We start from the raw sequence: 22,492 nt of genomic DNA on the forward strand, positions 1-22,492 counted from the left end.
CAAGCCGACTGCAGAGAGGCTCATCTGTGGGGAGATCTATGCGTTGCAGAGTTGGTAAAACGGCATGAGACAGCATAAAAATGAATGAACTGCAATTATTCCCATAGACTTGAATGAATCTCACAACCAGAATATTCACTTAAAAAAGCAGACCACGTGCAGTATGATCCCACCTTTATGAAGTTCAAAAACATGCAGAACTAAACCATGCATTGTTTCCAGACAGACACAGGAGGTGTCCCACAAAGAAAAGTAAGACGTGGTCAAACAAATACTGGACAGCTCCATCTCTGGGGGGAAAGGAAGAAATGCAATCAGGAGTGCACATAAAAGGCGTTCAGAAACTTGCGATATTCTATTTCTCAAGTCGAAGGTCAGTTTCTGAGTATTTTTATCAGGGCCAGGACTAAGGGGAGGGGCTAGCCTGGGGTTGGGGTAGTTAAGGGAGTGGCCAAACACTCAGGTATCAAGGTAAAAATATTTTAATGCAATTGTTTTTTAAATCAATGCAAAAAGTCCATGATGAACAAAATATCAAACATTTATAGGACAGAGAGAGACAGAGCATGAACGGGGGAAGGTCAGAGAGAGAGAGGGAGACACAGAATCCGAAGCAGGCTCCAGGCTCTGAGCTGTCAGCACAGAGCCCGACGCGGGGTTCAAACTCACGACCGCGAGATCGTGACCTGAGCCGAAGTCGGACGCTTAACTGACTGAGCCACCCAGGCACCCCAAATAAAACTTTATTAACAAAAACAGGTAGCCATCCCACAGGCCATAGTTGCCATTGGATTTTTTTAAATACTGCATTAAAATTTTATTATTTGGTAAAGTGCTGTTGATTATAAACATGCACATAACAGCACATATACGTACATATACATATGCAAATACACCATTTTTTATTTTTGATATATATTTCTTTAAAAATTTTTGCAGAGGGGAGCCTGGGTGGCTAAGTCAGTTAAGTATCCGACTTCCGCTCAGGTCATGATCTCACGGTTTGTGAGTTCAAGGCCCGCCAGACTCTGAGCTGACAGCTGGGGGCCTGGAGCCTGCTTCAAGCTTCTTTCTGCCCACCTGGCCTAGGAACCTTCTCAGTCAGCCTCCCCCACTGGGACAGCACTCTAGTTTAGAAGCCCTTTGGCCACTCATTTTTAAAAAATGTTTATTTAAGGGGCGCCTGGGTGGCACAGTCAGTTAAGCGTCCGACTTCAGCCAGGTCACGATCTCGCGGTCCGTGAGTTCGAGCCCCGCGTCAGGCTCTGGGCTGATGGCTCAGAGCCTGGAGCCTGTTTCCGATTCTGTGTCTCCCTCTCTCTCTGCCCCTCCCCCGTTCATGCTCTGTCTCTCTCTGTCCCAAAAATAAATAAAAGTTGAAAAAAAAAATGTTTATTTATTTTTGAGAGACAGAGCGCGGGCATGAGCAGGGGAGGGTCAGAGAGAGAGGGAGACAGAGGATCTGAAGCAGGCTCTGTCCTGTCAGTGCAGAGCCCGACGCGGGGCTCGAACCCACAAACCGTGAGATCATGACCTGAGCCGAAGTCGGATGCTTAACCGACTGAGCCAGCCCTTGCCATCCATTTTTTAATTTAATCTTTATCTTACTGCTGTGAGGGAGGCAGAAGAATCCTCAGTTTCCAGATGGGGAAACTGAGTCTCGGAGACGTTAACTAGTCCAGCCATACATTACACAAGGTATGGCAGAACTTGGCTCATACTGGGGGTTTTGAATCCATTCAACGCTCATCCCGTCAAATGCCAACTGACTGGTGGCCTTTCTGAATCAAGAAGTGCCTTGCCTAGTTCACTATTAAATCAGAAAGCAGGGTGACAACAGTAGCAAAGGGGATGCCGGTGAAGCTCTTTAGGCTGGGAAAATGGTTTCATCTGCAGAGCCTGTTACCACAGTGTGGCAGGCAGTATAGACCCGTGTGTCTGAGGATGGGTGACAACAGCTGTGTCTAATGGCCTCCCACCCTCTCCTCCACCAAGAGCCCCCATGGGCTGCCTGTCGAGATTCTCTTCCAAGGCAAACAGCCATCCAGGGAGCCAGTGGGGCATTTTGGGAAGCAGCACTTAACTCTTTATGGTCACTAGGAGGCCATCTGCGAGGCGATCACTCGAACGCATGACTGATGAGCAATTTCACAGCTGAGAAGAGCTCATGGCATTTTCACAAAAGCACCCAGTTTACTCCCAGACTGATTACGCAGTCACCAGGAGACTGACTCATCAGCATGGCAGCCGCACACTTCGGGGCTGAAGACATACCCCGTGTAGACGCTTGTTAGTTTCCTACGGCCGCCGGAACACAATCTAGGTGGCTCCAAACGGCAGAAATGCATTCTCGCTGTTACAAAGGTCGGGAGTCTGGAATCCAGGTGCCGGCTCCCTCGGAGACTCCGTGGAATCCTCCCTCGCCCCTTCCAGGGCCTGGCGCTGGCTGCCGGTCAGCCCTCGGCGTTCCTTGGCTTGCAGCGTCATCCCTCCAATCTTCACCTGCATGGTCACGGGGCATTCTCCTTGTGTGTTTCTGTCTCTATGTCCAGATTTCCCTGTACTTATAAGGACACCAGTCATAATCAGGGGCCCACATTACTCCTCTATGATCTCATCTTTAAATTCTTTTAAGTTTATTTATTTCTTTAGAGAGAGGGGCGGGGAGAAGGGCAGAGAGAGAGGGAGAGAGAGAATCCCAAGCAGGCTGCACGCTGTCAGCTCTGAACCCAACATGGGGCTCGAACTCACGAACCATGAGATCATGACCTGAGCTGAAAACAAAAGTCGGACCTTTAACTGACTGAGCCACCTAGGCATCCCCGTATGACCTCGTATTAACTTCACCAATTACATTTGCAACAACCCTGTTTCCAAATAGGAACATCCTATGGTGCTAGGAGTCAGGAACTCAACCTATCTGTTGGGGGAACTCATTCCAACTGGAAACAGATGCACCTGTCAGGTAGAACTTGCCACTGGAGGGAAATGCAGGAACCGCACAGGCAAGGTACAGCACCTGAGCCTGAGGCTTGGAAGTTTCCCCCAGCACTGCGATTAACCCCCAGATACCAAACTAAATCCCCAGATCTGGCTCCTGCTCCCCTCTCCCTCTCTTCCCTGCTCCATCCAGACTCTTGTGCGCCCCAAACCTGTCCAATGCCTTCAGCACAGGGGTTCCTTCTGCCTTAAATGCACATCCACCCCTGTTGTCATCTGGCCAACCCTTCGAGTCTCAGTGTGAGTGGCGGGGTTGGGTGTCCCAGCTCCCCCACCATCACTGCTCCCGTTTTAATGTTCGTAGCATCCCAGACATGCACTCACCACCACCATAACTGGCTCAGTTCTATCTGTCTCCCTAGCAGGCTGGATGTTCCACGAGGACGGAGATCTTGAATGTCTAGTCATCCCCATACCCTTGGAGCCCACACAGGGAGTACGCACTCAAGAATATTTCCGGTTGGATGGATAGATGGAGGGATGATTCTTGAAGACATCAACTCAAGACACTGTAAGGAGAGCCGGAGTTCCTGGACACCGATTTTCTTGCTACCCGAAAGCTCTAGGCAAAAGAAATCCCAACAGGATTTTTGCTTTTACAAGATCGTCATTGCTTCTTTGCTTTACACCCTTTTGGCTCCCGAAAGGTGTCACAGGAACACTTTACTTTCGGATAGCAGGAGAGCCTGTATTTCCAAAGCTCCCTCCGAGACTTGAGAGCTGGCCCTGTAGCAGAATGAAAAGAGTGCAGAAGCCCTGGATCTCAAGGTAGACATATGTGACCCCAAGCCCTTCCTCTCTCTCGGTGACCCTGAGAGAGCCACATGACTCCCCTGGACCATGTTCTCCTTTCTCAAAGTAAGAAAATCAGACCCTGCCTCCTCTGAGGGCTGTTACAAGGAGATTTGCACCCCTTGGCACCTACGGGTGCTAAATCCATATTGGGGTTAGAAATGGGTCTCTTTAATTCGTCAATGACACATCAGCCTCGGAATGATTGAACCCACTTAGGAATCAGGACTTTGGGAAAATACTCTGTCTCCTCAGGGCCCCGGGTTCCCCATTCATTCATAACATTTACAGAAATGCCTAGGGTAGCAGTTTCCAAACTGAGTTTCAAGGAAGTGTTTCAGGGCCCCCACCGTCAGGGGACAGGATGAAGGGACAGGGACAGGACATCACGCCCCCTGCTGCGCACAGGGGCATAACAACACTACTGTTATTATCTGCTGATTCATATACTGGGGGTTTATGTACGATCCCTTTTGAAGGGGTTTGTTTCTAAATAATATTAATCATCCACCTCTAGAACTCCAATCCTGAGAAAAGGTTCCTGACTTGCATTTAATGGACCAGAAAATGTAATAAATAGGGGACTAAAGTTGGCAATGTTTACTTCCAAAGAAAGAAACTACATTAAAAAAAAAAAAAATCACCATCTATATAATTACCCGTCATTTCATTTTAAAAAGAACATTTAACACCAAAAAGATATGAAGGATATTATCTCCAACCAAAGGGCTTTTTTTTTTTTTTTTTAATTTTTTTTTTCAACGTTTATTTTTGGGACAGAGAGAGACAGAGCATGAACGGGGGAGGGGCAGAGAGAGAGGGAGACACAGAATCAGAAACAGGCTCCAGGCTCTGAGCCATCAGCCCAGAGCCCGACGCGGGGCTCGAACTCACGGACCGCGAGATCGCGACCTGGCTGAAGTCGGACGCTTAACCGACTGCGCCACCCAGGCGCCCCCCAAAGGGCTTTTTAGTTCATAAACACACGTGATGGAAACACTGCTTCCTGCTTTTTATTTTCACCTGGCTGGCAGCTGGTTGAAAACATCACCAGGTCCCAGCCTGGTCTGGGGGCTGGTCTCTGGTCCTAATTCCAAGGGAGCTTTTGTTAAGTCCCCACCCTCAGAGAATGGGGTGGGAACGGGGATTCAGATGCAGATAACCCGTAGAGCCAGCACTTAGAACTGGCAGGGCCTTCTCTAGTCCTTAAACCTTAGGAACGGGAGGGGCGCCTGGGTGGCTCAGTCTGTTAAACGTCTGACTTTAACTCAGGTCATGATCTCACGGTTTGTGGGTTTGAGCCCCTTTGAGCCCCGTGTCAGCCTCTGAGCTGTCAGCACAGAAGCCTGCTTGGGATTCTGTGTCTCCCTCTCTCTCTCTCTGCCCTTCCCCTGCTCATGCTCTGTCTCTTTCAAAAATAAGTAAACGTTAAAAAAAAATTTTTTTAAACCTTAGGTATGGGGTCAGCAATTTTATTCTGACACTGCCACACAGCCCCTGACTTTGTACGTCCTCCACAAGCACCTGATCGATGAATGAATGACCCCTGGGGGGAGAGGGGCAGGTAGGCTAGGCCCTCTGGACGCCTACTGAAGGCTCCTCATTGGCCCTGTCCCCACGGCCCGATCCGTGTGTCATCCACAGGAACCACAGCTCCGTCTGGATCTCACACCTGCCCGCCCACCCGCTTCCTCTACCTCTGCAAATGTGCCTTCTGGGGCTTGAGCAGATGCTCTGATGCCAGGCCGTGTGGAGAGGGCAGCAAGGGGACCAGATAATCTGACAGCCATCAGTGTTTCAGTAAGCACAAACAAGTGCCGGTGAAATAGGGCCCCTGTGGGGCCCCAGCATCTGTAAATCACATGGGATCACATCTCAGTGCAAAGCCTGTCTCCTACTTATTTCTGGGGCTTGAGGTGAGAAAAAGAAAGTTTGCATCCCCTGCACGGAGGTCGTAGGTGTTCAGAAAATCCTGCGAGAGCCTGGCTTTACCCATTTAGGATAGCTCTGAACACACTGGCTACTTCAGCTGGATCTTGACCCTGGCTGCACGTTCCAATCACCCAGGGATCTTTAAAAAGTACTGATGGTGGGGCACCTGGGTGGCTCGGTCGGTTAAGCCTCTGACTCCTGGTTTCAGCTTAGGTTGTGATCTCATGGTCCGTGAGTTGGAGCCCCGCGTCGGGCTCTGTGCTGACAGCGTGGAGCCCGCTTGGGATTCTCTGTCCCCCCCCCCCCCCGCTCCTCCCCTGCTCATTCTCTCTCTCACAAAAACAAACTTAAAAAAAGATTAAAAATAAATAAATAAGTTAAATGTACTGATGCCTGGGCCCCACCCTCCAGCAGGTTTGATATCATTGGACTGGGGGGGGGGGGGCAGCCTGGGAATCAGAATTTGGAAAAGCTACCACCCCCAACCCAGGTGACCTGAATGCTAACTAATGGAACCACCAGGCTAGAAGCAGTTCCTTCTTTCATGCATGCTGAAAACCGACAGGGAAAGGGCAAAAAGAGATTCCTGACACTCTCTGAAATAGAAATCTCAAATAAGCAGAAAGGGTACTGCTCATCACATAGGTTCCCACTCCGCTTCTGAATAAATAATCATTCACATTTCCCTCTGGCTACTCAATGCAAAGAGAAGCAGACAGCAGCATGAATCACAGGTGCGCTGCCCACAGCGGGTTCTTGTAAGGGTTAGTCGTTGATCTTGCCTGCGCAGTATCCCTACGCTGGGACTTCCATCCCCCTGGTGTTTCTTGAAGATCCATTGCCTTTAATTGCAACCTAACTGGATTCCACTCCATGGATTCAGGCCACACAAGTGTATTCTCTCCAACTGACTAGAGGGATCAGTTCAGGACACACATGTATGTGCCCCCATCAGACCAATCAGATCTAATGGTGAAACTCCTTTTCCTGATGCACTCAGGTCTGTAACGATGGAAACCTGGAACAACCAAAGGCCACCACGAATGGGGAGCCTAACTAAGAACGAAACCCACAAGGAAGAAAGCAGGACTGTGGGAGAGAGAAAGAACATGCCCTGATGATACTGAGCTCCTGGATCCAGCCATTCCTGAAGCTCTTGTTTATATCTAGATTGCTTTTCTTCAGTACACAAACTAGCAACTTCCTACTTCACCACTTCACTACTGCTGAAGCCAGTATGTGATGGGTATCTATTACTTGCACCAGAAAAAACCCTGACAAATGCAATCTTGAAGATCTCTAAGCCAGGCACCCCTCTTTTGCCAATAACCGCCCCCCCACTCCCCTATCCAGGTTCTGTGGGGTTTCCAAAAGGGAGAGAAACTGGGTAAGGGCAGACTGCCTCCTCCCTCTAGACCCCTGGATCCCCCACACTGTATGTCTACTTTCAGAATTAAGTTTACACACATGCAGAGGCTATACTGTTTCTTGAGCAAACCTCTATTTCATAGTTCCAACCACTGTCCCTAAAAACAGAATCCCAGACTATTTGGAAGGGGCTGTGATGGAGCAGTCACCCCACTGCGGATAAGCTGAGCCGTGGGCATGGTGGCCCTGACAGAAGAAACAGGCCCTCGGATGAATACCTTCTCATGAGGGCCATCGGTGAAGCGGGCGCGTTAAATAAGGCGGGATGAAAAGCCTCGCCAAAAACCATCCTACCTCTGTTCTTGCAATTCCACATCCAGCACTGAAAACAGTCACATCTCCTAGAATGAATACGTCTGTGTGTGTATACGTGTATAACGCACCTGACATACACGTGTGTTAGTAACGTTATGTGAACGACAAATGCTGGATTCAGTCCCGACTCACCACGTGCCTGGCATTGTGCTAGAAATGTACCCGTGTCCTCTCGTTTAATCTTGCAATCACCCTACGAGGCAAGTCTGACTATTCTTCTAGCTTTGCAGGTGAGAAACCGAGGCTCAGAGACATCACCTACCCAAGGCCCCACGGCCTGTAGGGGCAGAGCTGGGACCTGAAACCAGGCCTTGTTTAGCTCTGAAGTCTGAGCCAAACCCGGCCTGCCACCCGTATTTATAAATAAAGCTTTACTGAAACACAGCCCTGCCCACTCGATTATGTAAGGCTGCCCTTTAGAGAAAAAGCAGCCAACCTCTGGCACCGGCCTAAACGTTCACACAGCGTTTTACGGCCTGGAACAGCTCACGCGTATCCATGGCTTATTGGATCCCCACTGCAGATCTGTGAGGTCAGGGAGACTTACACCGTCATTAGCCCATTTCATAGACAGGAAAACAGGGGAGGTGGAGGCCTAAGGTGGCCTGGCTGCTCAGGGCCAGGCTGCAGCACACTGCCTCCAAACCCAGAAGGTCCTGACACGGCTTAGCCACCCCCCCCAGAGAGAGCCGCTGTGGGAGGCAAGGTCAGGGCCTTGAGGCACTGGTGCCCCTCACAGCGGCTCCCGGAGCTTCCAGAGAACAGGGAGCCCAAAGGCTGCTGGGAAGGCCTAGGGAAATAGAAAATAAAGACTGCTGGCAGCAAGGCTGGGGGTGCCGACGAACACCTAAGGGCCTACGACGAGGGACTGTCGTGAGGGGATCAGCAAGGGCATTCATCCGAACGAGCATGCCAGCTCCTGCCACAGACAGGACACTTTTGCCACCTGCTCCTCAGTCCCTCTGTTCAGCACTTAACACTAAAGGCTAGGCCTTCCTCCCACAGCTCTGGTTTCTGGGTGGGGCGGGGGGTGGTCCTCCCTCCCTCCAGCCCCCCTTCACCTGTCCAGATTCTCTCTACCAAGGAACGTGGCACTCACAGTGGCTGGCTGAGCTCAGGAGGCTGGGAAAGTTGGGTCACTGGAGGCAGGAGGGAGAAGAGAGAGAGAAAGGGATGGTGACAGGCAAAAGGAGAGACAGAGAGGAGGGGCAGACACACATGAAGACTGACAGAGGAGGGGGCAGGGGAGAATAAACAGGGGAGAGAACAGGAGGGGGAGGGGGATGCGGGCGCCAAGTGCCCACCCGCACCTGCTCGGCGATGCCCTGACTTTCAACAGGGGGAAGGACTGCTTTACCGGCCCCGAACACAGCAGCATGGGGCCTGGTGAGACGCTTGCCACTTTTATCCCCAGCCAAGGAGAATGCGGCCTGAGACGAAAAGCAGGTTCTCTGATCTTGCCCAGCAGCTGGCGGGGCCCGGGCATCAGAGCGAGGGTCTGTGCTGGTAATCAGCCCAGACCCCGGCCACCATCGGTGGGGGGCTGGGACAAGGCTATCTGAGGGCTGGGAAGCAGCCTGTTATTTGCAGGAAGAGGACTCTCCCCGTTCGAAAGGAGAAACAAATAAGTAAAAGGCCCAGCATGAAAATCAGTTTCCAAAGCTACACCCTAGGAGCAGAGGTGTGGCGAGGAGGATAGAATTTGTGGCATGTGGGTGACAGAGGAGGTCAGGAGGGGAGCCCAGGAGCACAGTCCTGAGGGTGGAAAGAAAGGCTGACCCCACCTCTTTTTTTTTTTTTAATTTTTATTTATTTTTGAGAAAGAGAGAGAAACAGACAGAGCATGAGCAGGGGAGGAGCAGAGAGAGGGAGACACAGAATCCGAAGCAGGCTCCAGGCTCTGAGCTGTCAGCACAGAGCCCAATGTGGGGCTTGAACCCACAAACCACGAGATCATGACCTGAGCCGAAGTCCGACGCTCAACCGACTGAGCCACCCAGGCGCCCCTGACCCCACCTCTTTGAAAAGTTCCTGTCACAAGAAATAGCAAAGGACATGCCACGTATGGCAGGTATGGCCACAAGTTGGTGGCATCCCGTATAAATGTTGCTTAACATATGACGGAATTGTTAAGGCGTTTTCTCTGTTGCCACTAGGCTAAAAACTGTGGAACTGCCCACGAAAACCTACGTGTCTGGCCTCTCTTGGAAAATGTGGATAATCTGGTGACACCCTGTCCCCTTCTTATAGAGGGGCTGGAAGTGACTGGTGGCTGCCTTCTTTAGAAGGGGTCGGTGCTCTGTGTTTTTCCACAGTCCTCACCTCTCTCTACTGCCCGACGGCAAGTGCATCCTTCACCCCTGATGTCCTCAATCGAGATTTACTGAGTAACAACCATGCCCCTAGCATGAGGCACTGGGCTTAATCTATTCACTCAAAACACACTTTTTCAGCATCTACGATGTGCCAGACCTTGAGGATACAGCGGTGAACAAGATGGACAAGTCACTGCCTTTATGGAGCACACAACCTGCTGGAGGAAGGTGACCTCAGTGCAACAGCACTTCATCTCCTATAGCCTTCACAACAACCTTGCGAGGACAATATGGTTCTACTCGCTTTACATATCAGGAAACTGAGGCTTGAAGATTTTCTTATGCTTAGTGAAGTAGGCGCTTCTGTTTGGAGGGGTGGGGGGGGCAGTCTGAGACTATTTAACAATCGTTATAGGATGGGCACTGGCCAATCAGAGCACTCGTCCAACCAATCAGAACACAGGCCCGGCCAATCAGGAGACAGGCTCAGCCAATCAGAACATGCACCCAACCAATCAGAGCAGAAGCCCAGACAATCAGATTAAATAGTGTTATAAATGCGTAACAGCTGCCTGTCTGTATTGCTTTGTACTGGGCAGGGATTATGACATTTTGTCCATCTGAACAATTCCTAGTTTTCAGACGGTGGTCACTGACCTCCCAACAATCAACATTCCTGTGAGATGAGCAGATATCACTGACATGCCCATTTGCCAGATAAAGAAACCAGGGCTCCGAACTGTTGAGCAAAATCTGACAAGGGACACGTTACCAGGGGTACCAACCCTGAGGGAAGAAGCCAGATCTCCCAACTCCTGGCCCAGAGCTTCTGGCTGTGTCTTATGTGGCTCCTAGCCAACCAGACTACAAATTCTCCGAGGTCAGGGGCTGTAGCAGACATTTCCTTGCTGCTTTCATGATACTCAGTGCTATGGTCTGCGTGTTTGTGTCCCTCCAAAATTCATATGTTGAAATCCTAACCCCCAGTGTGGTGGTCTTAGGAGGTGGGGTCTTTGGGAGGTACTTGGGTCACGAGGACAGACCTTCATGAAGGAATTGTGCGCACATAAAAGGGGACCCAGAGAGCTTGCTTGCCCTCTTCCACCATGCAAGATACAGCAAGAACCAGGAGAGGGTCCTCACCAGATGGCCACAGAGACACCTTGATCTTGGACTTCCCAGCCTCCAGAACTAAGAGAAATAAATGTCTGTTGTTTACACAGCCACCCAGTCTGTGGAATTCTGTTATGGCAGCCCCAGTGGACTAAGACACTTTACATATCAGGAACTCACTCGGTACCGATTACTCCATTCAGATATGGGGGCAGGTGTGGTGATGTCCAGCAGAAACCGATGAGGATCAAAACTGACCCAAACCGAAACACCATACATCATACAGTAGTATTGATGGCCACAACAATGGTGGTCACCATCGTGATGACTGCCACATTATGCCCATCTTAAAGATGGAAAAACTGAGGCTACAGATGTTAGGTAATAAAATGGCAGAGATAAGATTTCAAACCCAAGCTTATCCAATTCTCACCTTGGCGCTTGGCCAATGGTGGGATGCTATCTGCCTTGGGAATGGCACTGAGCCTCTACCTGGTACCATGGGTTAACCTCCTCTGCCAGGCTGTGTGCTGCCTAGAGACTCCCAAGGAATGTCGGAGGGATAGCAAAGCAACTGCTTGCCAGGGATCATAGAGAAATGCAGTCCAAGGGAGATGTCTGGCGAACCGCAAGCGCTTTGTGTACCATGTGGAGATGAGTCCCCACTAATTTGGCTCATGAACTAATCTGGCCAGGGGGATGCTCCTCAAAGCCCCTGAGGACAGAGACCCCCGTTACTCACTGTTACTTTAGGACACTGGTTATCAGCTTCCCTGGCATTCATTCTCCATTCTTAGGCACACCCCTCCATTTCTAAGCCCAAAGGTAAAGCTCACAGTCTAGCATTAAGCCAATAAGTTAGCATCCCACATGTTTGACCCCACTGATTGGTTTAGAGGTGAGCATACGGTCATGCTGGTTGAATCAGTGAATCTCAGACCTAAACATTCTCACTCTTCCATTCTGGAGCAGAGCAGGGAAGGGACTTCTGGGATCATCTTACTGCCACATGGAGCCTAAAAGCGTAGCCATCCTGGAGAAGAACAAAGTCAAGACATACAGAGAGACTGAGGCTTGACATGAACTGAGCCCCCTGATCCAGCCATACCTGAAGCCTACCTTAGTAGCCCCTGGACCTTTCAGTTACATGTGCTAATAAATGACCTTCATACTAAAAACAACAACTCAACTTGGATTGTTTGTCACTTGTGTCAAGTTCTATGTTAGTTCTACCACCACCAGGCAGTGACAAAGACCTGCTTGCTTCTAATCAACAAAATCGTTTTTGAGAGTTTTGTTTGAGTGCCTGTTTCTTGGCCAGTTAAGGTAGCAGACCACCCATGACATCCCAAAGACTGCATCAAAGTCCAGCGACTTCAGTTCCTGCCTCGATGATGCCAAATTCAGCCGGCTCTGCAGCTCTGGAGGACAACAAGCAAAATCCTTTCTCCTTTGTCCTCTAGATTCTGAGTAGCTGAAGGCTCACAGTGCTGGCTGCAAAGTGAATGCTCAAAAATGTTACTGTCCTTTTAAAAATATTGATGTGTGCCAGCTCCATGCAAGGCACAGTGGAAACAGTAATGAGCAAGAGAAATGCGGTCACAGCCCTTGTGGAACTGATAATGGGGGAACAGGGCATTAAGCAAATACTCATAGAAATAAACAGATGGCTGTGGATTGCGGGAAGTGCTTCAGAAGGAAAGTGCAAGAGATGAGACAAGATGCACTGACACCCACTTGGGGAGTTAGGAAATTCTTTCCCAAGGAAGTAGAAGTTCAGATAAAGTGACGACAATGGCAGGGTGTCCAGGAGCCCACGGGTTCAAAGCAGGAGAGAACACAGTTCACTTAAGGTCGTGGTAGAACCTTAACCCTGGTTTGGGAGCCAGATTCTCATTTGCAGCAGATCACTCTGGTGGACTGGATATGAGACTGAAATGAATATGGAAAGATCCAAGTGGAGACTACTGAATAGTTTGGACCAGGGTGTTGGTGATGGAGGAGGATATGGAAAAAAAACCCGGAAGAACAGAACTCACAGTCTACAACCTATGAGCCAAATCTGCCCCCTTGACAGTTTTTGTAAATAAAGTTTTATTGGAACACAGCCACACGCATTCTATTGGAAGAAAGTCTATGGCTCTACATGCTACCCGGCAGAACTGAGTAGTTGCGATGGAGAATGATTTAGAAGATCAACTCAATAAGACTTGGAAATGGGTCACGTGGAGAGGAAGGGCCAAAGATCACACCTAGATAAAATACAGGCTTGCTCAACTGAGGAGATGTGCAAGATGGGGTCACTAGAGACGAATTAGCTTTATCAGGGAAAGAAACAACTTTGATGAAAACAACCCACCATGTCCCTGCTACCTAATGGAAATGAAGTCTGGCCAAATCATATGCAGAGTGCACATGCAACCTGGATGGAGTGTGAAGGTTCTAGTCTTAGCTCTGGTGTGTTGTGTAACTTGCAGCCATGCATGGATTTCTCCTCCTGGAACATCAGTTTCTTCATCCGCAGAATGGGGATACAGAGGTACGAGGAAGGAATATGAATGCCTGGTGTATCCTGCACCGTTCGAGGGCAACTCTGCTTGTTACTCCTGGTCTTGTTGCTATGAAATCAGTTGAAGTACTCACCAGGGATGGCGGCGGGTTGGGGGGCGGGGGATGTTACTGGGACAAAGGTACAGTCAGACACAGGTCCTCTGACAGGGAACGGGACTGCCCATGCCAACAGTGTGTACCTGCCCAAGGATGAGGACTCACTCCAATAGATATAAATGACCCCCTGGCTGCTAATGCCAACCACTTACCGACCAATTTTTGCTGCTACAATTCCTGGTGGGAGCAATCATAATGAAAGGTCTAAGGTTGTCTATTGCATGCTGAGCCCAAACTGTTCGTGCTCAGGCAAGGACTGCAAAATTACAGAGAAGAAAGGGTTGATGATAAAAACCCAGAAGCTGCCTCCTCTACAACATTCATAACTACATGCATCACACACACACACACCACCAGCCCTCCTTGCACACAAAAGGTGTCACCTTTTCAAGGAAGGCACTGTTTCCTTCCCCTAGAGCACAGTCAGTAGCGGCAGAAGGGCTAACTTTGCAACCATCCTGGCATAATAGAGAGAGCTATCAGCCGGGCATCAGGAGATCCAAGTTCAAATCCCAGCTCTGAAACCCTGGACAAGTTCCTTCTACTTTCTGGCCTCAGTTTCTCCGTCTTTAAAATAAGGGCTTGGATTCTGTGATTTCTGAGCTCCCTATCAGTTCTGACCTCTACGCTTTTATTTATGTTTTAAAATTTTTTTTAAGTTTATTTATTTATTTTGAGAGAGAGAATGAGAGGGGAAGGGGCAGAGAAAGGGCGGGGAGAGAGAATTCTAATCTGGCTCCTCGCTGGACAGCACGGAGCCTGATGTAGGGGTTCTGATCCCATGAACCACGAGGTCATGACCTGAGCTGAAACCAAGAGTCAGAAGTTTAATAGACTGAGCCACCCAGGTGCCTTTTGACCTCTATGATTTCAGGACAGAAGTTAAAAACTGGGAGCTCTAAGACCAAATACAACCCACAACCCGGTGGGATTACTGAATACCACCTCACACAGTGTTAAGAGATTTTTCATTGGATGCTAGCATTTTACAACTGGGAGATTTCTCATAAAAGTCACAGTTGCTGACTTCTTCAGAAAAATTCAAACACCTGGCAGCTCGGATGCACTGAAAAAGACACACCAGCATGTAAGTAACAGTTGTGCCCAAACCACACAGCCTGGGTCTAACACGAAGAAACACACACAGACAAGCCCCAATTGAGAAGCGTTCTGTGGAGAAGCCGGCCCCCATTCTTCAAAGGCGTCAAAGTCGCAAACAAGGAAGAAAGGCTGATGAACTATTCAAGCCTGACACAAGAACTTAATGCAATATGTGATCCTGGATCGCATCCGCACCAGAAAAATAAATTGCTATGAAATATACTATTGAGACAATTGTTGAAACAGGAATATGGGTAGATGAAAGTCTTGAGTCAATGTCAAGTTTACTGAATCCGGTACCTCTGTGTGGTTATGTAACCCACTCCCAAATGGCTCACAAGAATGAAAGAGAGCAAGTGAATGCACGGAGATGTTAAAAATGAATGAATCTGGGGGCACCTGGGAGGCTCAGTCAGTTATGCGTCTGACTTCGGCTCAGGTCATGATCTCACAGTTCATGGGTTCAAGCCCTGCGTCAGGCTCTGTGCTGACGGCTCAGGGCCTGGAGCCTGCTTCGGATTCTGTGTCTCCCCCCCCCCCCCCCCCCCCCCCCCCACCGCTCGTGCTCTGTCTCACTCTGTCTCTCTCTTTCAAAAATAAATAAACATTAAAAAATAAATAAAAATACAAATGGACAAATCTGAGTAAAGGGGGGTACAGGAGTCCTTTGCAGTGTTCTGTAACTTTTCTGTAAGTTTGAAATTATTTCAAAATTAAAAGTTGTTTTTTTTTTTTAAAGACTGTCATATAACCAAGCAATTCTCAAATGTTAGTGTGTGGAATCCCCTGGAGGTTTGGTGAAAATTCAGATTGCTGAACCTCCCTCAGGGCAGCTGCTGCTTCTTTTTTTAATGTTTATTTCTTTATTATTGAGGGGGGGAGAGGGGCAGAGACAGAATCCCATGTAGGCTCCACGCTCAGCGCCGAGCCCAATGCAGGGCTTGATCCCACAACCTGAGCTGAAACCAAGAGTCGGATGCAACCGACTGAGCCACCCAGGCGCCCCTCCCCAGAGCTTCCGATACAGTAGGTCTGAATGGGGGAAAGTAAGACTGTGCATTTCTAATAAGCTCGCGTGTGATACACACGCTGCTGGCCTTGGACACACTTTGAGAAGCCCTGGGACACTAGTTTAAACGGTGAAAGTGACCGTCAAAACACAGAAGGAGTTTTTAAAAGGCAGGATACACAGAGGGATGGTACAGGGGACTAGTGTTTTCCACCATGAGCCTTTTTGGATCATTTTCTTTGTTTCCAGGAATACACCGCTTCATGCCTACAAAGTACCCAGACCAAGACCTGCCTGGCAAGTAGCAGGTGGTCAGTACGTGTCAGGGACCCGCTGGTATTTGAGTTTCTAAAATACAGCAAAGATGCCAGGCAATACGGGTGCTTCCTGTACCTGCTGGGGAGGAGGGAAGAAGGGATAAGGAACAGCACTTTGACCTGCTCAGTGTGGGGGAGACACATCCTTTGGGGTGCCCCAATGTGACCTATGGGGGTCCTCCCTTCAGACCGCCACCACAGAGTCAGGTCAGGCACAAATACCTCAAAAATCTCTCCTGATTCTGAGACAAGAACGTGGTTCAGGCTGCAAAGTTGTGTCAAGACACGCAGCTCCCCCTCGTCCTCTTCCGGGCGGTAATGAACCTTGGCCTCAAGCTTCATTAAACCCCATTATATAATCACCCCCGTCCCGAGTCTCTTTGCAACCCTTCCAGAGGCTGGTTTCTTGGGAGCACGCAGTTCAGCTTCATCGGTTTGTACCTGCTGCCTCCCTCAACAAATCAGGCTTCTGACTCAGCCTCGAGGCACATGAGGCCAGGCCCTCAACGGAGGGTCAACTATCTGCCGCCTTGTGTCTAAGAAAAAGCGCAGGAGATGTTTGGCGAAAAGAGGAGGAGAGACAGGGCGGTGAGACAGGGCAAGGTGAGGGCCACGCCATCTTTCAAGGCACCTTGCGCGGGGCAGCACTTTATAAGATAGGGACCCGGTGTAAAACTCCAGCTGGTGCCATTAGGACCAAGAGGGGGAAGTGTGGGAATCATCAGTCACTTGTTCCCTTTGGTAACTGCTGCCCTCAGGGGCTAGACCCCCACAGACAGCTAATAAAGAAACACCCAGAAAACTGCAGGTGGTAAAAGTTGCCTGTTATTCCTCATCTTCTACCGGAGATGCCCTGGCCGCTTTCTGCAGCTGCCTGGCCCCCACAGGGACGGCTACCACCTGGGACAATGGATCCCCTGAGTATCAACACCGGAGTCTGGCAGGGCAGTGGTTTGTCAGCCAGCGTGGGTGCTGCTCTCTGAGTGAGCACAGCATGCTCACAAACACGATGATCCTTGGAGCAAGGCTGACCCCCAACACCACAATCCCCCCAGGAGGCGGGGGTGCCAGAGAGGGAACTGGAACGAGTTAAGGTCTCTGTCTGATGAGCAAACAGGTCTCGGCGAAGGGCGTCACAACCGCATTTCCTCTGCGTTACAGAACGAGGCATTCAGAATGGGTGCAAACTCCACTTCCTGCTTGCCCTTGTGATCTTGGGCCAGCTACTCAAATGCTCTCAGCCTCAGTTTCTTCATCTGCAAAATGGGGATAAGAAGAGAAACTACCTGATGGAGCACTGTGAGGCTCAGGCGAAACAGTACAAGTAAACTGCTTTGCCTGAAGTGAAGCTGCCTGTACCACTGTCAACACACAATAAATGCCAATTGCTATTATCGTCACCATTTCCATCATTGTTACAAGTTATGCCATCATCTAACGAGCCCCGATAGCTGCCAAAGCTACCCTTTGTGGAGACTCCGTGCTCTAAGCACTCCCCGACCCCGACTGCGCTGGGAAATCTACACTCATTCCTCATTTTGTCCTCACTACCTCCTTGCCAGGTTGAAACAGACACTGGGGGTTCGGTGATTTGCCCAACAATATGTCAGCAACCACTTAGTGGCTATACTCCCCAAGTCACTTCCACCAGCCGGTAATGAACGATGATGAGTAATTACTCCTTCCCATCTAGCCGGTATTTTTTCATTCTGAAGAAGATGCTTTATTGGGGATGAGAGCGGCAGCCTGACCCAGTTCGGCCCAAATCAGAGATACCCTACTAGGAGCCAGCAGCACCCAGCTTGTTGGACCAAAACTGGTCCATGGGTGGAGGGCATCCGATCAGACACCATCTGGGCAACATGGCATGCCCAAATGAAATGCCGAATAAACGCAGCAAGGACGGAGAGGTAAGTCCACTGCTCTCTACTCCTTCGGGAAGTAGATTCACTCCTGAGTCACCATCTTCCACGTTGAGCAGTAGGGCTTAATAACTCGTGTTTTGTCCATAGTCAGCCTTAGAGAAAGGTTCCTCTGCAAGCTGGGGCTCCTGCCGTTCCCCTCCCTCCCCGTGCTCGTCACTCCCAAACCAGAAATGGAGGGTAAGCCCCAAGGAGGTGAAGTCCTCCTCGCAGGCCACGGGAGGAAGCTGGGCACTCTGAGGGTCTGGGTCTCGGCCACTCTACAGCCAGATCTGCCTAATGCTGTCCCCAGGCATCACCAGTAGGGGTGACAAGATGGCGGATCACCATCTTCACGGTCATCTTCACCGTGCGGCCACAGACAGAACTGACAGTGACAAGATGCAGCTCTAGGGGCTCCCTCTGCTGGGTCAGAGGGGGGTTGGGCTGGCACTGGGGCCCAAAGGCAGAGAGGTCTTTTCTGAAGTTCACAGTAGGAGGAGAACAGGACTATTACAAGCCCGAGGGAACCAGTGCCTGACCAATGTGTCCTCTCAACCGCCCCAGCCCAGAGTCCTCAAACCAGCATTGTGAGTCAAAAGATTTGCCCAGGAAAAGCTCACTGGGTAAGCCTTAGAAACACAGAGTTTCTAAGCTCTGGAATGGACCCTTACGGAGTCTTTTGTTGTACAACTGGGGAATCTGAGACCCAGACAGAGGAATTTGCTTTACCAAAGTGCAGGGATACAGGCTTAGGTTGGATCTGGATTCAAAACCTATGACATGGGCAAGACCATTCACCCTTCTGAGCCTCTGTTTCCTTATCTACAGAATGGGAATTATAATGCCTGCCTCAAAGTGTGTGGTGAGCCTTAACCAGGGAGGGACAGAGGTTGCACGAGCACCCGGTGGCATCCTAGAGACTGTGTTTCCTAACCTGGAGCCTGTTCCACCGGGCTGCCTGTCTCTGTCATGTGTTAGCATCAGTGGAAATGGGACCAGTCCATGGGATTCCAGCTAATATTTGAGTTACATACTCCTTCTCCTGCTGAGACTCAGATGCTACTTTCTTCCTTTATGGAAGATCAGAGGGTGACCTCTCTGCATACAAGGACCAGGACTGTCCAAACAGGCAACTGTGCTTCTAGGGTCTCGGTGCTAAGGGCAGATTTTAATTAGGGACTCTGCTCATGCCCACAGAGGAGAGAAGTCTGTCTTCTCACGTGGAGACCAGGGCAGGCATGAAAAGTTGGGAGTCATGGGGAATCCTCACAAAACTTTCCAGCAGGAGAGGAGGGATCTAAATGTGCAAGTCTGTGGTTATTTAAGCACGCTGAAGATGTTTCTATTCTGGAAAGAACTCAAGTGCAGAGTTGTGGTCAAACCCCCAGAGATGGCCATGCTAACATCACTCGTGGGATGGCGATGCCCGGAGACAGATGCAACCACCCGGCGTCATGCCAAGGTAAATTCCAAGCACTCTTAGGGCCATAGGGAAGTGGGGGTGGGGGGAGAACTGAAAGGCATTTACCCACAGGCTTCAGATTAACCATCAAGCCAGAGGATGTCAACACTGCCTGGAAAAAGGAGCTAACAAACATCATGATGAGAGCTACCACTTATTAAGCACTTACTGTGTGCCAGGCACCGTGCAGATGACCTGACATGCAGCAGCTGATCTAGGGAATCTATTATTATTTCCATTTTACAGACGGAGACACTGAGGCTCAGAAAGGCTCTGCCCTGCTCGAGGTCAGGCACGCTGCTCAAAAGGAAACAGAGCTGGGGCGCCTGGGTGGCTCAGTTGGTTGAGCCTCTGACTTCAGCTCAGGTCACGATCTCGCGGTCTGTGAGTTCGAGCCCCGCGTCGGGCTCTGGGCTGATGGCTCAGAGCCTGGAGCCTGCTTCCGATTCTGTGTCTCCCTGTCTCTCTGCCCCTCCCCCGTCCATGCTCTGTCTCTGTCTCAAAAATAAATAAACGTTAAAAAAAAAATTAAAAAAAAAAAAAAAAGGAAACAGAGCTGGGACTGGCACCCAGGCGCCTCCCTCCAGGGCCTCTCACCCTGTTGCTAGGACACATTTGATACATCATCACCCCCTTTTCCTCATCTGAGCTCCCAAGCCACCCTCTGACTGCACACAGGCTCACCCCCATGGAGCATTTACGGTCTCTCTGACCGTGATTTCTCTCGACAAATTAATAAATTGGCCTTCTGGCGTTGATATGTGTCATGGGTGCTATTTTAGTTTGCCTGATTCAGGGCCTGTTCCCCCTGGGCACTGAAATAAGCCAGGTTCTGGAACTTCTAACTGACGTCCACACGGGCCTCTTCTGGCTCTGGACCCTCAGTGGATTCCTGCGGCGGACGCATGATGCACATGTGCAGACGGTAAACTGAGCTCACCGTTCTGCCCAGGCCCACCATCTAGCAGTGCTATGTTGACTGTGTTAAGTCTTGACCTCAAGACACCGTGTTGGAGGTTATGTGTGCCACTTTCCAGGGAGAGAAACAACAGATTGCGTGAAATTCTCAGAAGGTCCATAGCCCCCCTAAAAAAAGTCCGAAAACCCTTCTGGCAAAGGTAAAGGATAGAACCCCACATTTAGAGAAAGGCCCCCCGCTGAATATTTGGGGGATCCCGGATCAAATCGTGTGTGATGGTGAAGCGTATCCGCTCTGGAGCAAGAAGGAACCAGGTTCAAACCCTGGCTCCACTACTCAATAGCTGTGTGGCTTTTGCCAAGTTCTTTGAGGCCCCTGAGCCTCAGTTTCCTCATCTGTACAATGCGAATAACTCGTCTGCACCATGGCTTGTCGCGAGAACTAAATGAGGTCAGGCACGTGGGTGACAAGGACGCACAGGCACTCAGTAAACACTGCTGCTCATTTATCAGACCAGCAACACGATCACCCTGTGGTTGTGCTGGGGGCCGGGGGCTTATTTCCCTCGCACTCTGGCAGCCCTCTCCTCCTCCTCAGCTCCCGGCCAATAAAAGTTGATGTCTTGGCTGGAGGACTGGCTGGGCTTTTTTCAGGGGCTCCCCTCTGACTACATCTGTGCCTGTTCAGCAAAACGGGCCTCTGGGCAGAGAAGATTAAACGCCTTCTGAAACCTCCACCCTTGATCACCAGAAAGTTCCATTTCCACTCCGAGTAATAACCATTTTGTCTCCGGCAGAAATTCATGGGAGCAGAATGTAAAACACCCCAGGCCATGCTCAGCCTAGTTTGAACCCAAATACGTCTTTGAGATGAAGGGTTATACATGTTGACCCGAGCGGGAGGAAAAAAAAAAAATTACAAAATTCAATCACAGATGCCTTATCCACAGTGACCCAAGAGAAATCCTGTGACCGGGCAGCAGAGAAGCAGAGAGAAAAAGCTGATGTCTCCTTTAATGCCCTGTATGCTTGCTTCCCTCTGTTATCCTTCCACACCTGCAGACAGAAAGAGTAGGAACAGGGGGACCAATGACAACAGCCAGTCAACCTCCCAAGTGCTAATTACGCCCCTTCCCTTCAAACCCAAGGGGCGTGAACGGTGCAGGCGGGAGGGAGATGAGCCTCGCGTTCCAAGCATCTTACGAGCATCTTCTCAGAACGGGGAGCATACACCTGGCAGACAAGTGGGTTCAGCAGCCCCGGCGGGGCGGGCGGGTGACTTACTTGCAGAGAAGTTGGCCTCGGTGTGGACGGGAGGGGTGGAGGGCAGGAAAGGTGCATGTCCCACAAAGAAAGAGCGGAGAGAGCGCTCCGACAGGAGCGGCGAGCGCTGCTGAGATGGAATGTTCTCGCAGCTGCCCACGCTGCTGTGAATCTTGAGGTTCAAGGGCTTGCTTTTCTTCTTGGCTCTGAAAGGGAGACAGAAGCAGACGAGAGGGCAATGTGTCCGTCATTGCACACGAACTGAGAGGGGGCGGCCCCCATGTCGTTCAGCTGGTACCAATGTCCACCTCCCATGTTGACCTGGCCCTGATGCTGTCCTATCCAGACTTCACTGAGCTCCAGTCACCAGCTGGGTGCTGTTTCTCCCCTGTGACCCTTGGCTGGTGCTGTCCGCACTGCCCAGAATACCCTCCCCATCCCTGCCTGGCTAATCCCCATCTGTCTTCTCTGACTCCGCTCTGGTGTCCTCTCCTCCAGGAAGCCTTCCCTGATACTCCCCTTCCCTTCTTGCCTGGGTCGGGTGTTCCTCTTCCATTCTTCTACGATGTTCTATATGTATCCCTGTGGCTGTACTTGCCTATTTTCCCAAATTTGTTCTTTTAGTGTCTGTCTCCCAAGTGAACTGTGGGTCTTTGAGGGCAATGACTCTGTAGTGTTTGTTTCTCTGTCCTTGGCAACTAGCACAGAACCTGGCACACAGTAGGTGCTCATCAAAAGCTTATGAAATGACCAATCTGGATTATGACTGGCACTGAGCATGCTGCCTTCTAATTCCTTGAAGGCAGGGACCCTGTCGTTTTCGTTGCTGGATCTCTCAGACCCTGGCTCGGCACCAGCTGAATGGAATGCACCTCTGGGGTTGGTTTGGAAAATTTCTCCCCTTCCCAAGGAGCAGTTTGAGAGGGTGTGATTTGGCACAGCATCCAGAACAAACC

General features: G+C 50.2%; 1 protein-coding gene across 3 annotated transcripts in view; it reads right to left on the bottom strand.

The window, feature by feature from the left end:
- KSR2 (kinase suppressor of ras 2) overlaps positions 1–22,492 on the bottom strand; it is a 445,437-nt gene that overhangs the window by 167,117 nt on the left and 255,828 nt on the right. For all 3 annotated transcript variants that reach the window (XM_086681797.1, XM_086681798.1, XM_086681799.1), the window contains exon 5: positions 21,558–21,742. In XM_086681797.1, the coding sequence (XP_086537923.1) occupies positions 21,558–21,742 (185 nt within the window). The remainder of the gene's footprint in view (positions 1–21,557; positions 21,743–22,492) is intronic.

The sequence above is a fragment of the Puma concolor genome, chromosome D3 (assembly GCF_028749965.1).
Source record: "Puma concolor isolate L17-30 chromosome D3, mPumCon1.1.hap2, whole genome shotgun sequence".
Classification (NCBI taxonomy): Eukaryota; Metazoa; Chordata; class Mammalia; order Carnivora; family Felidae; genus Puma; species Puma concolor.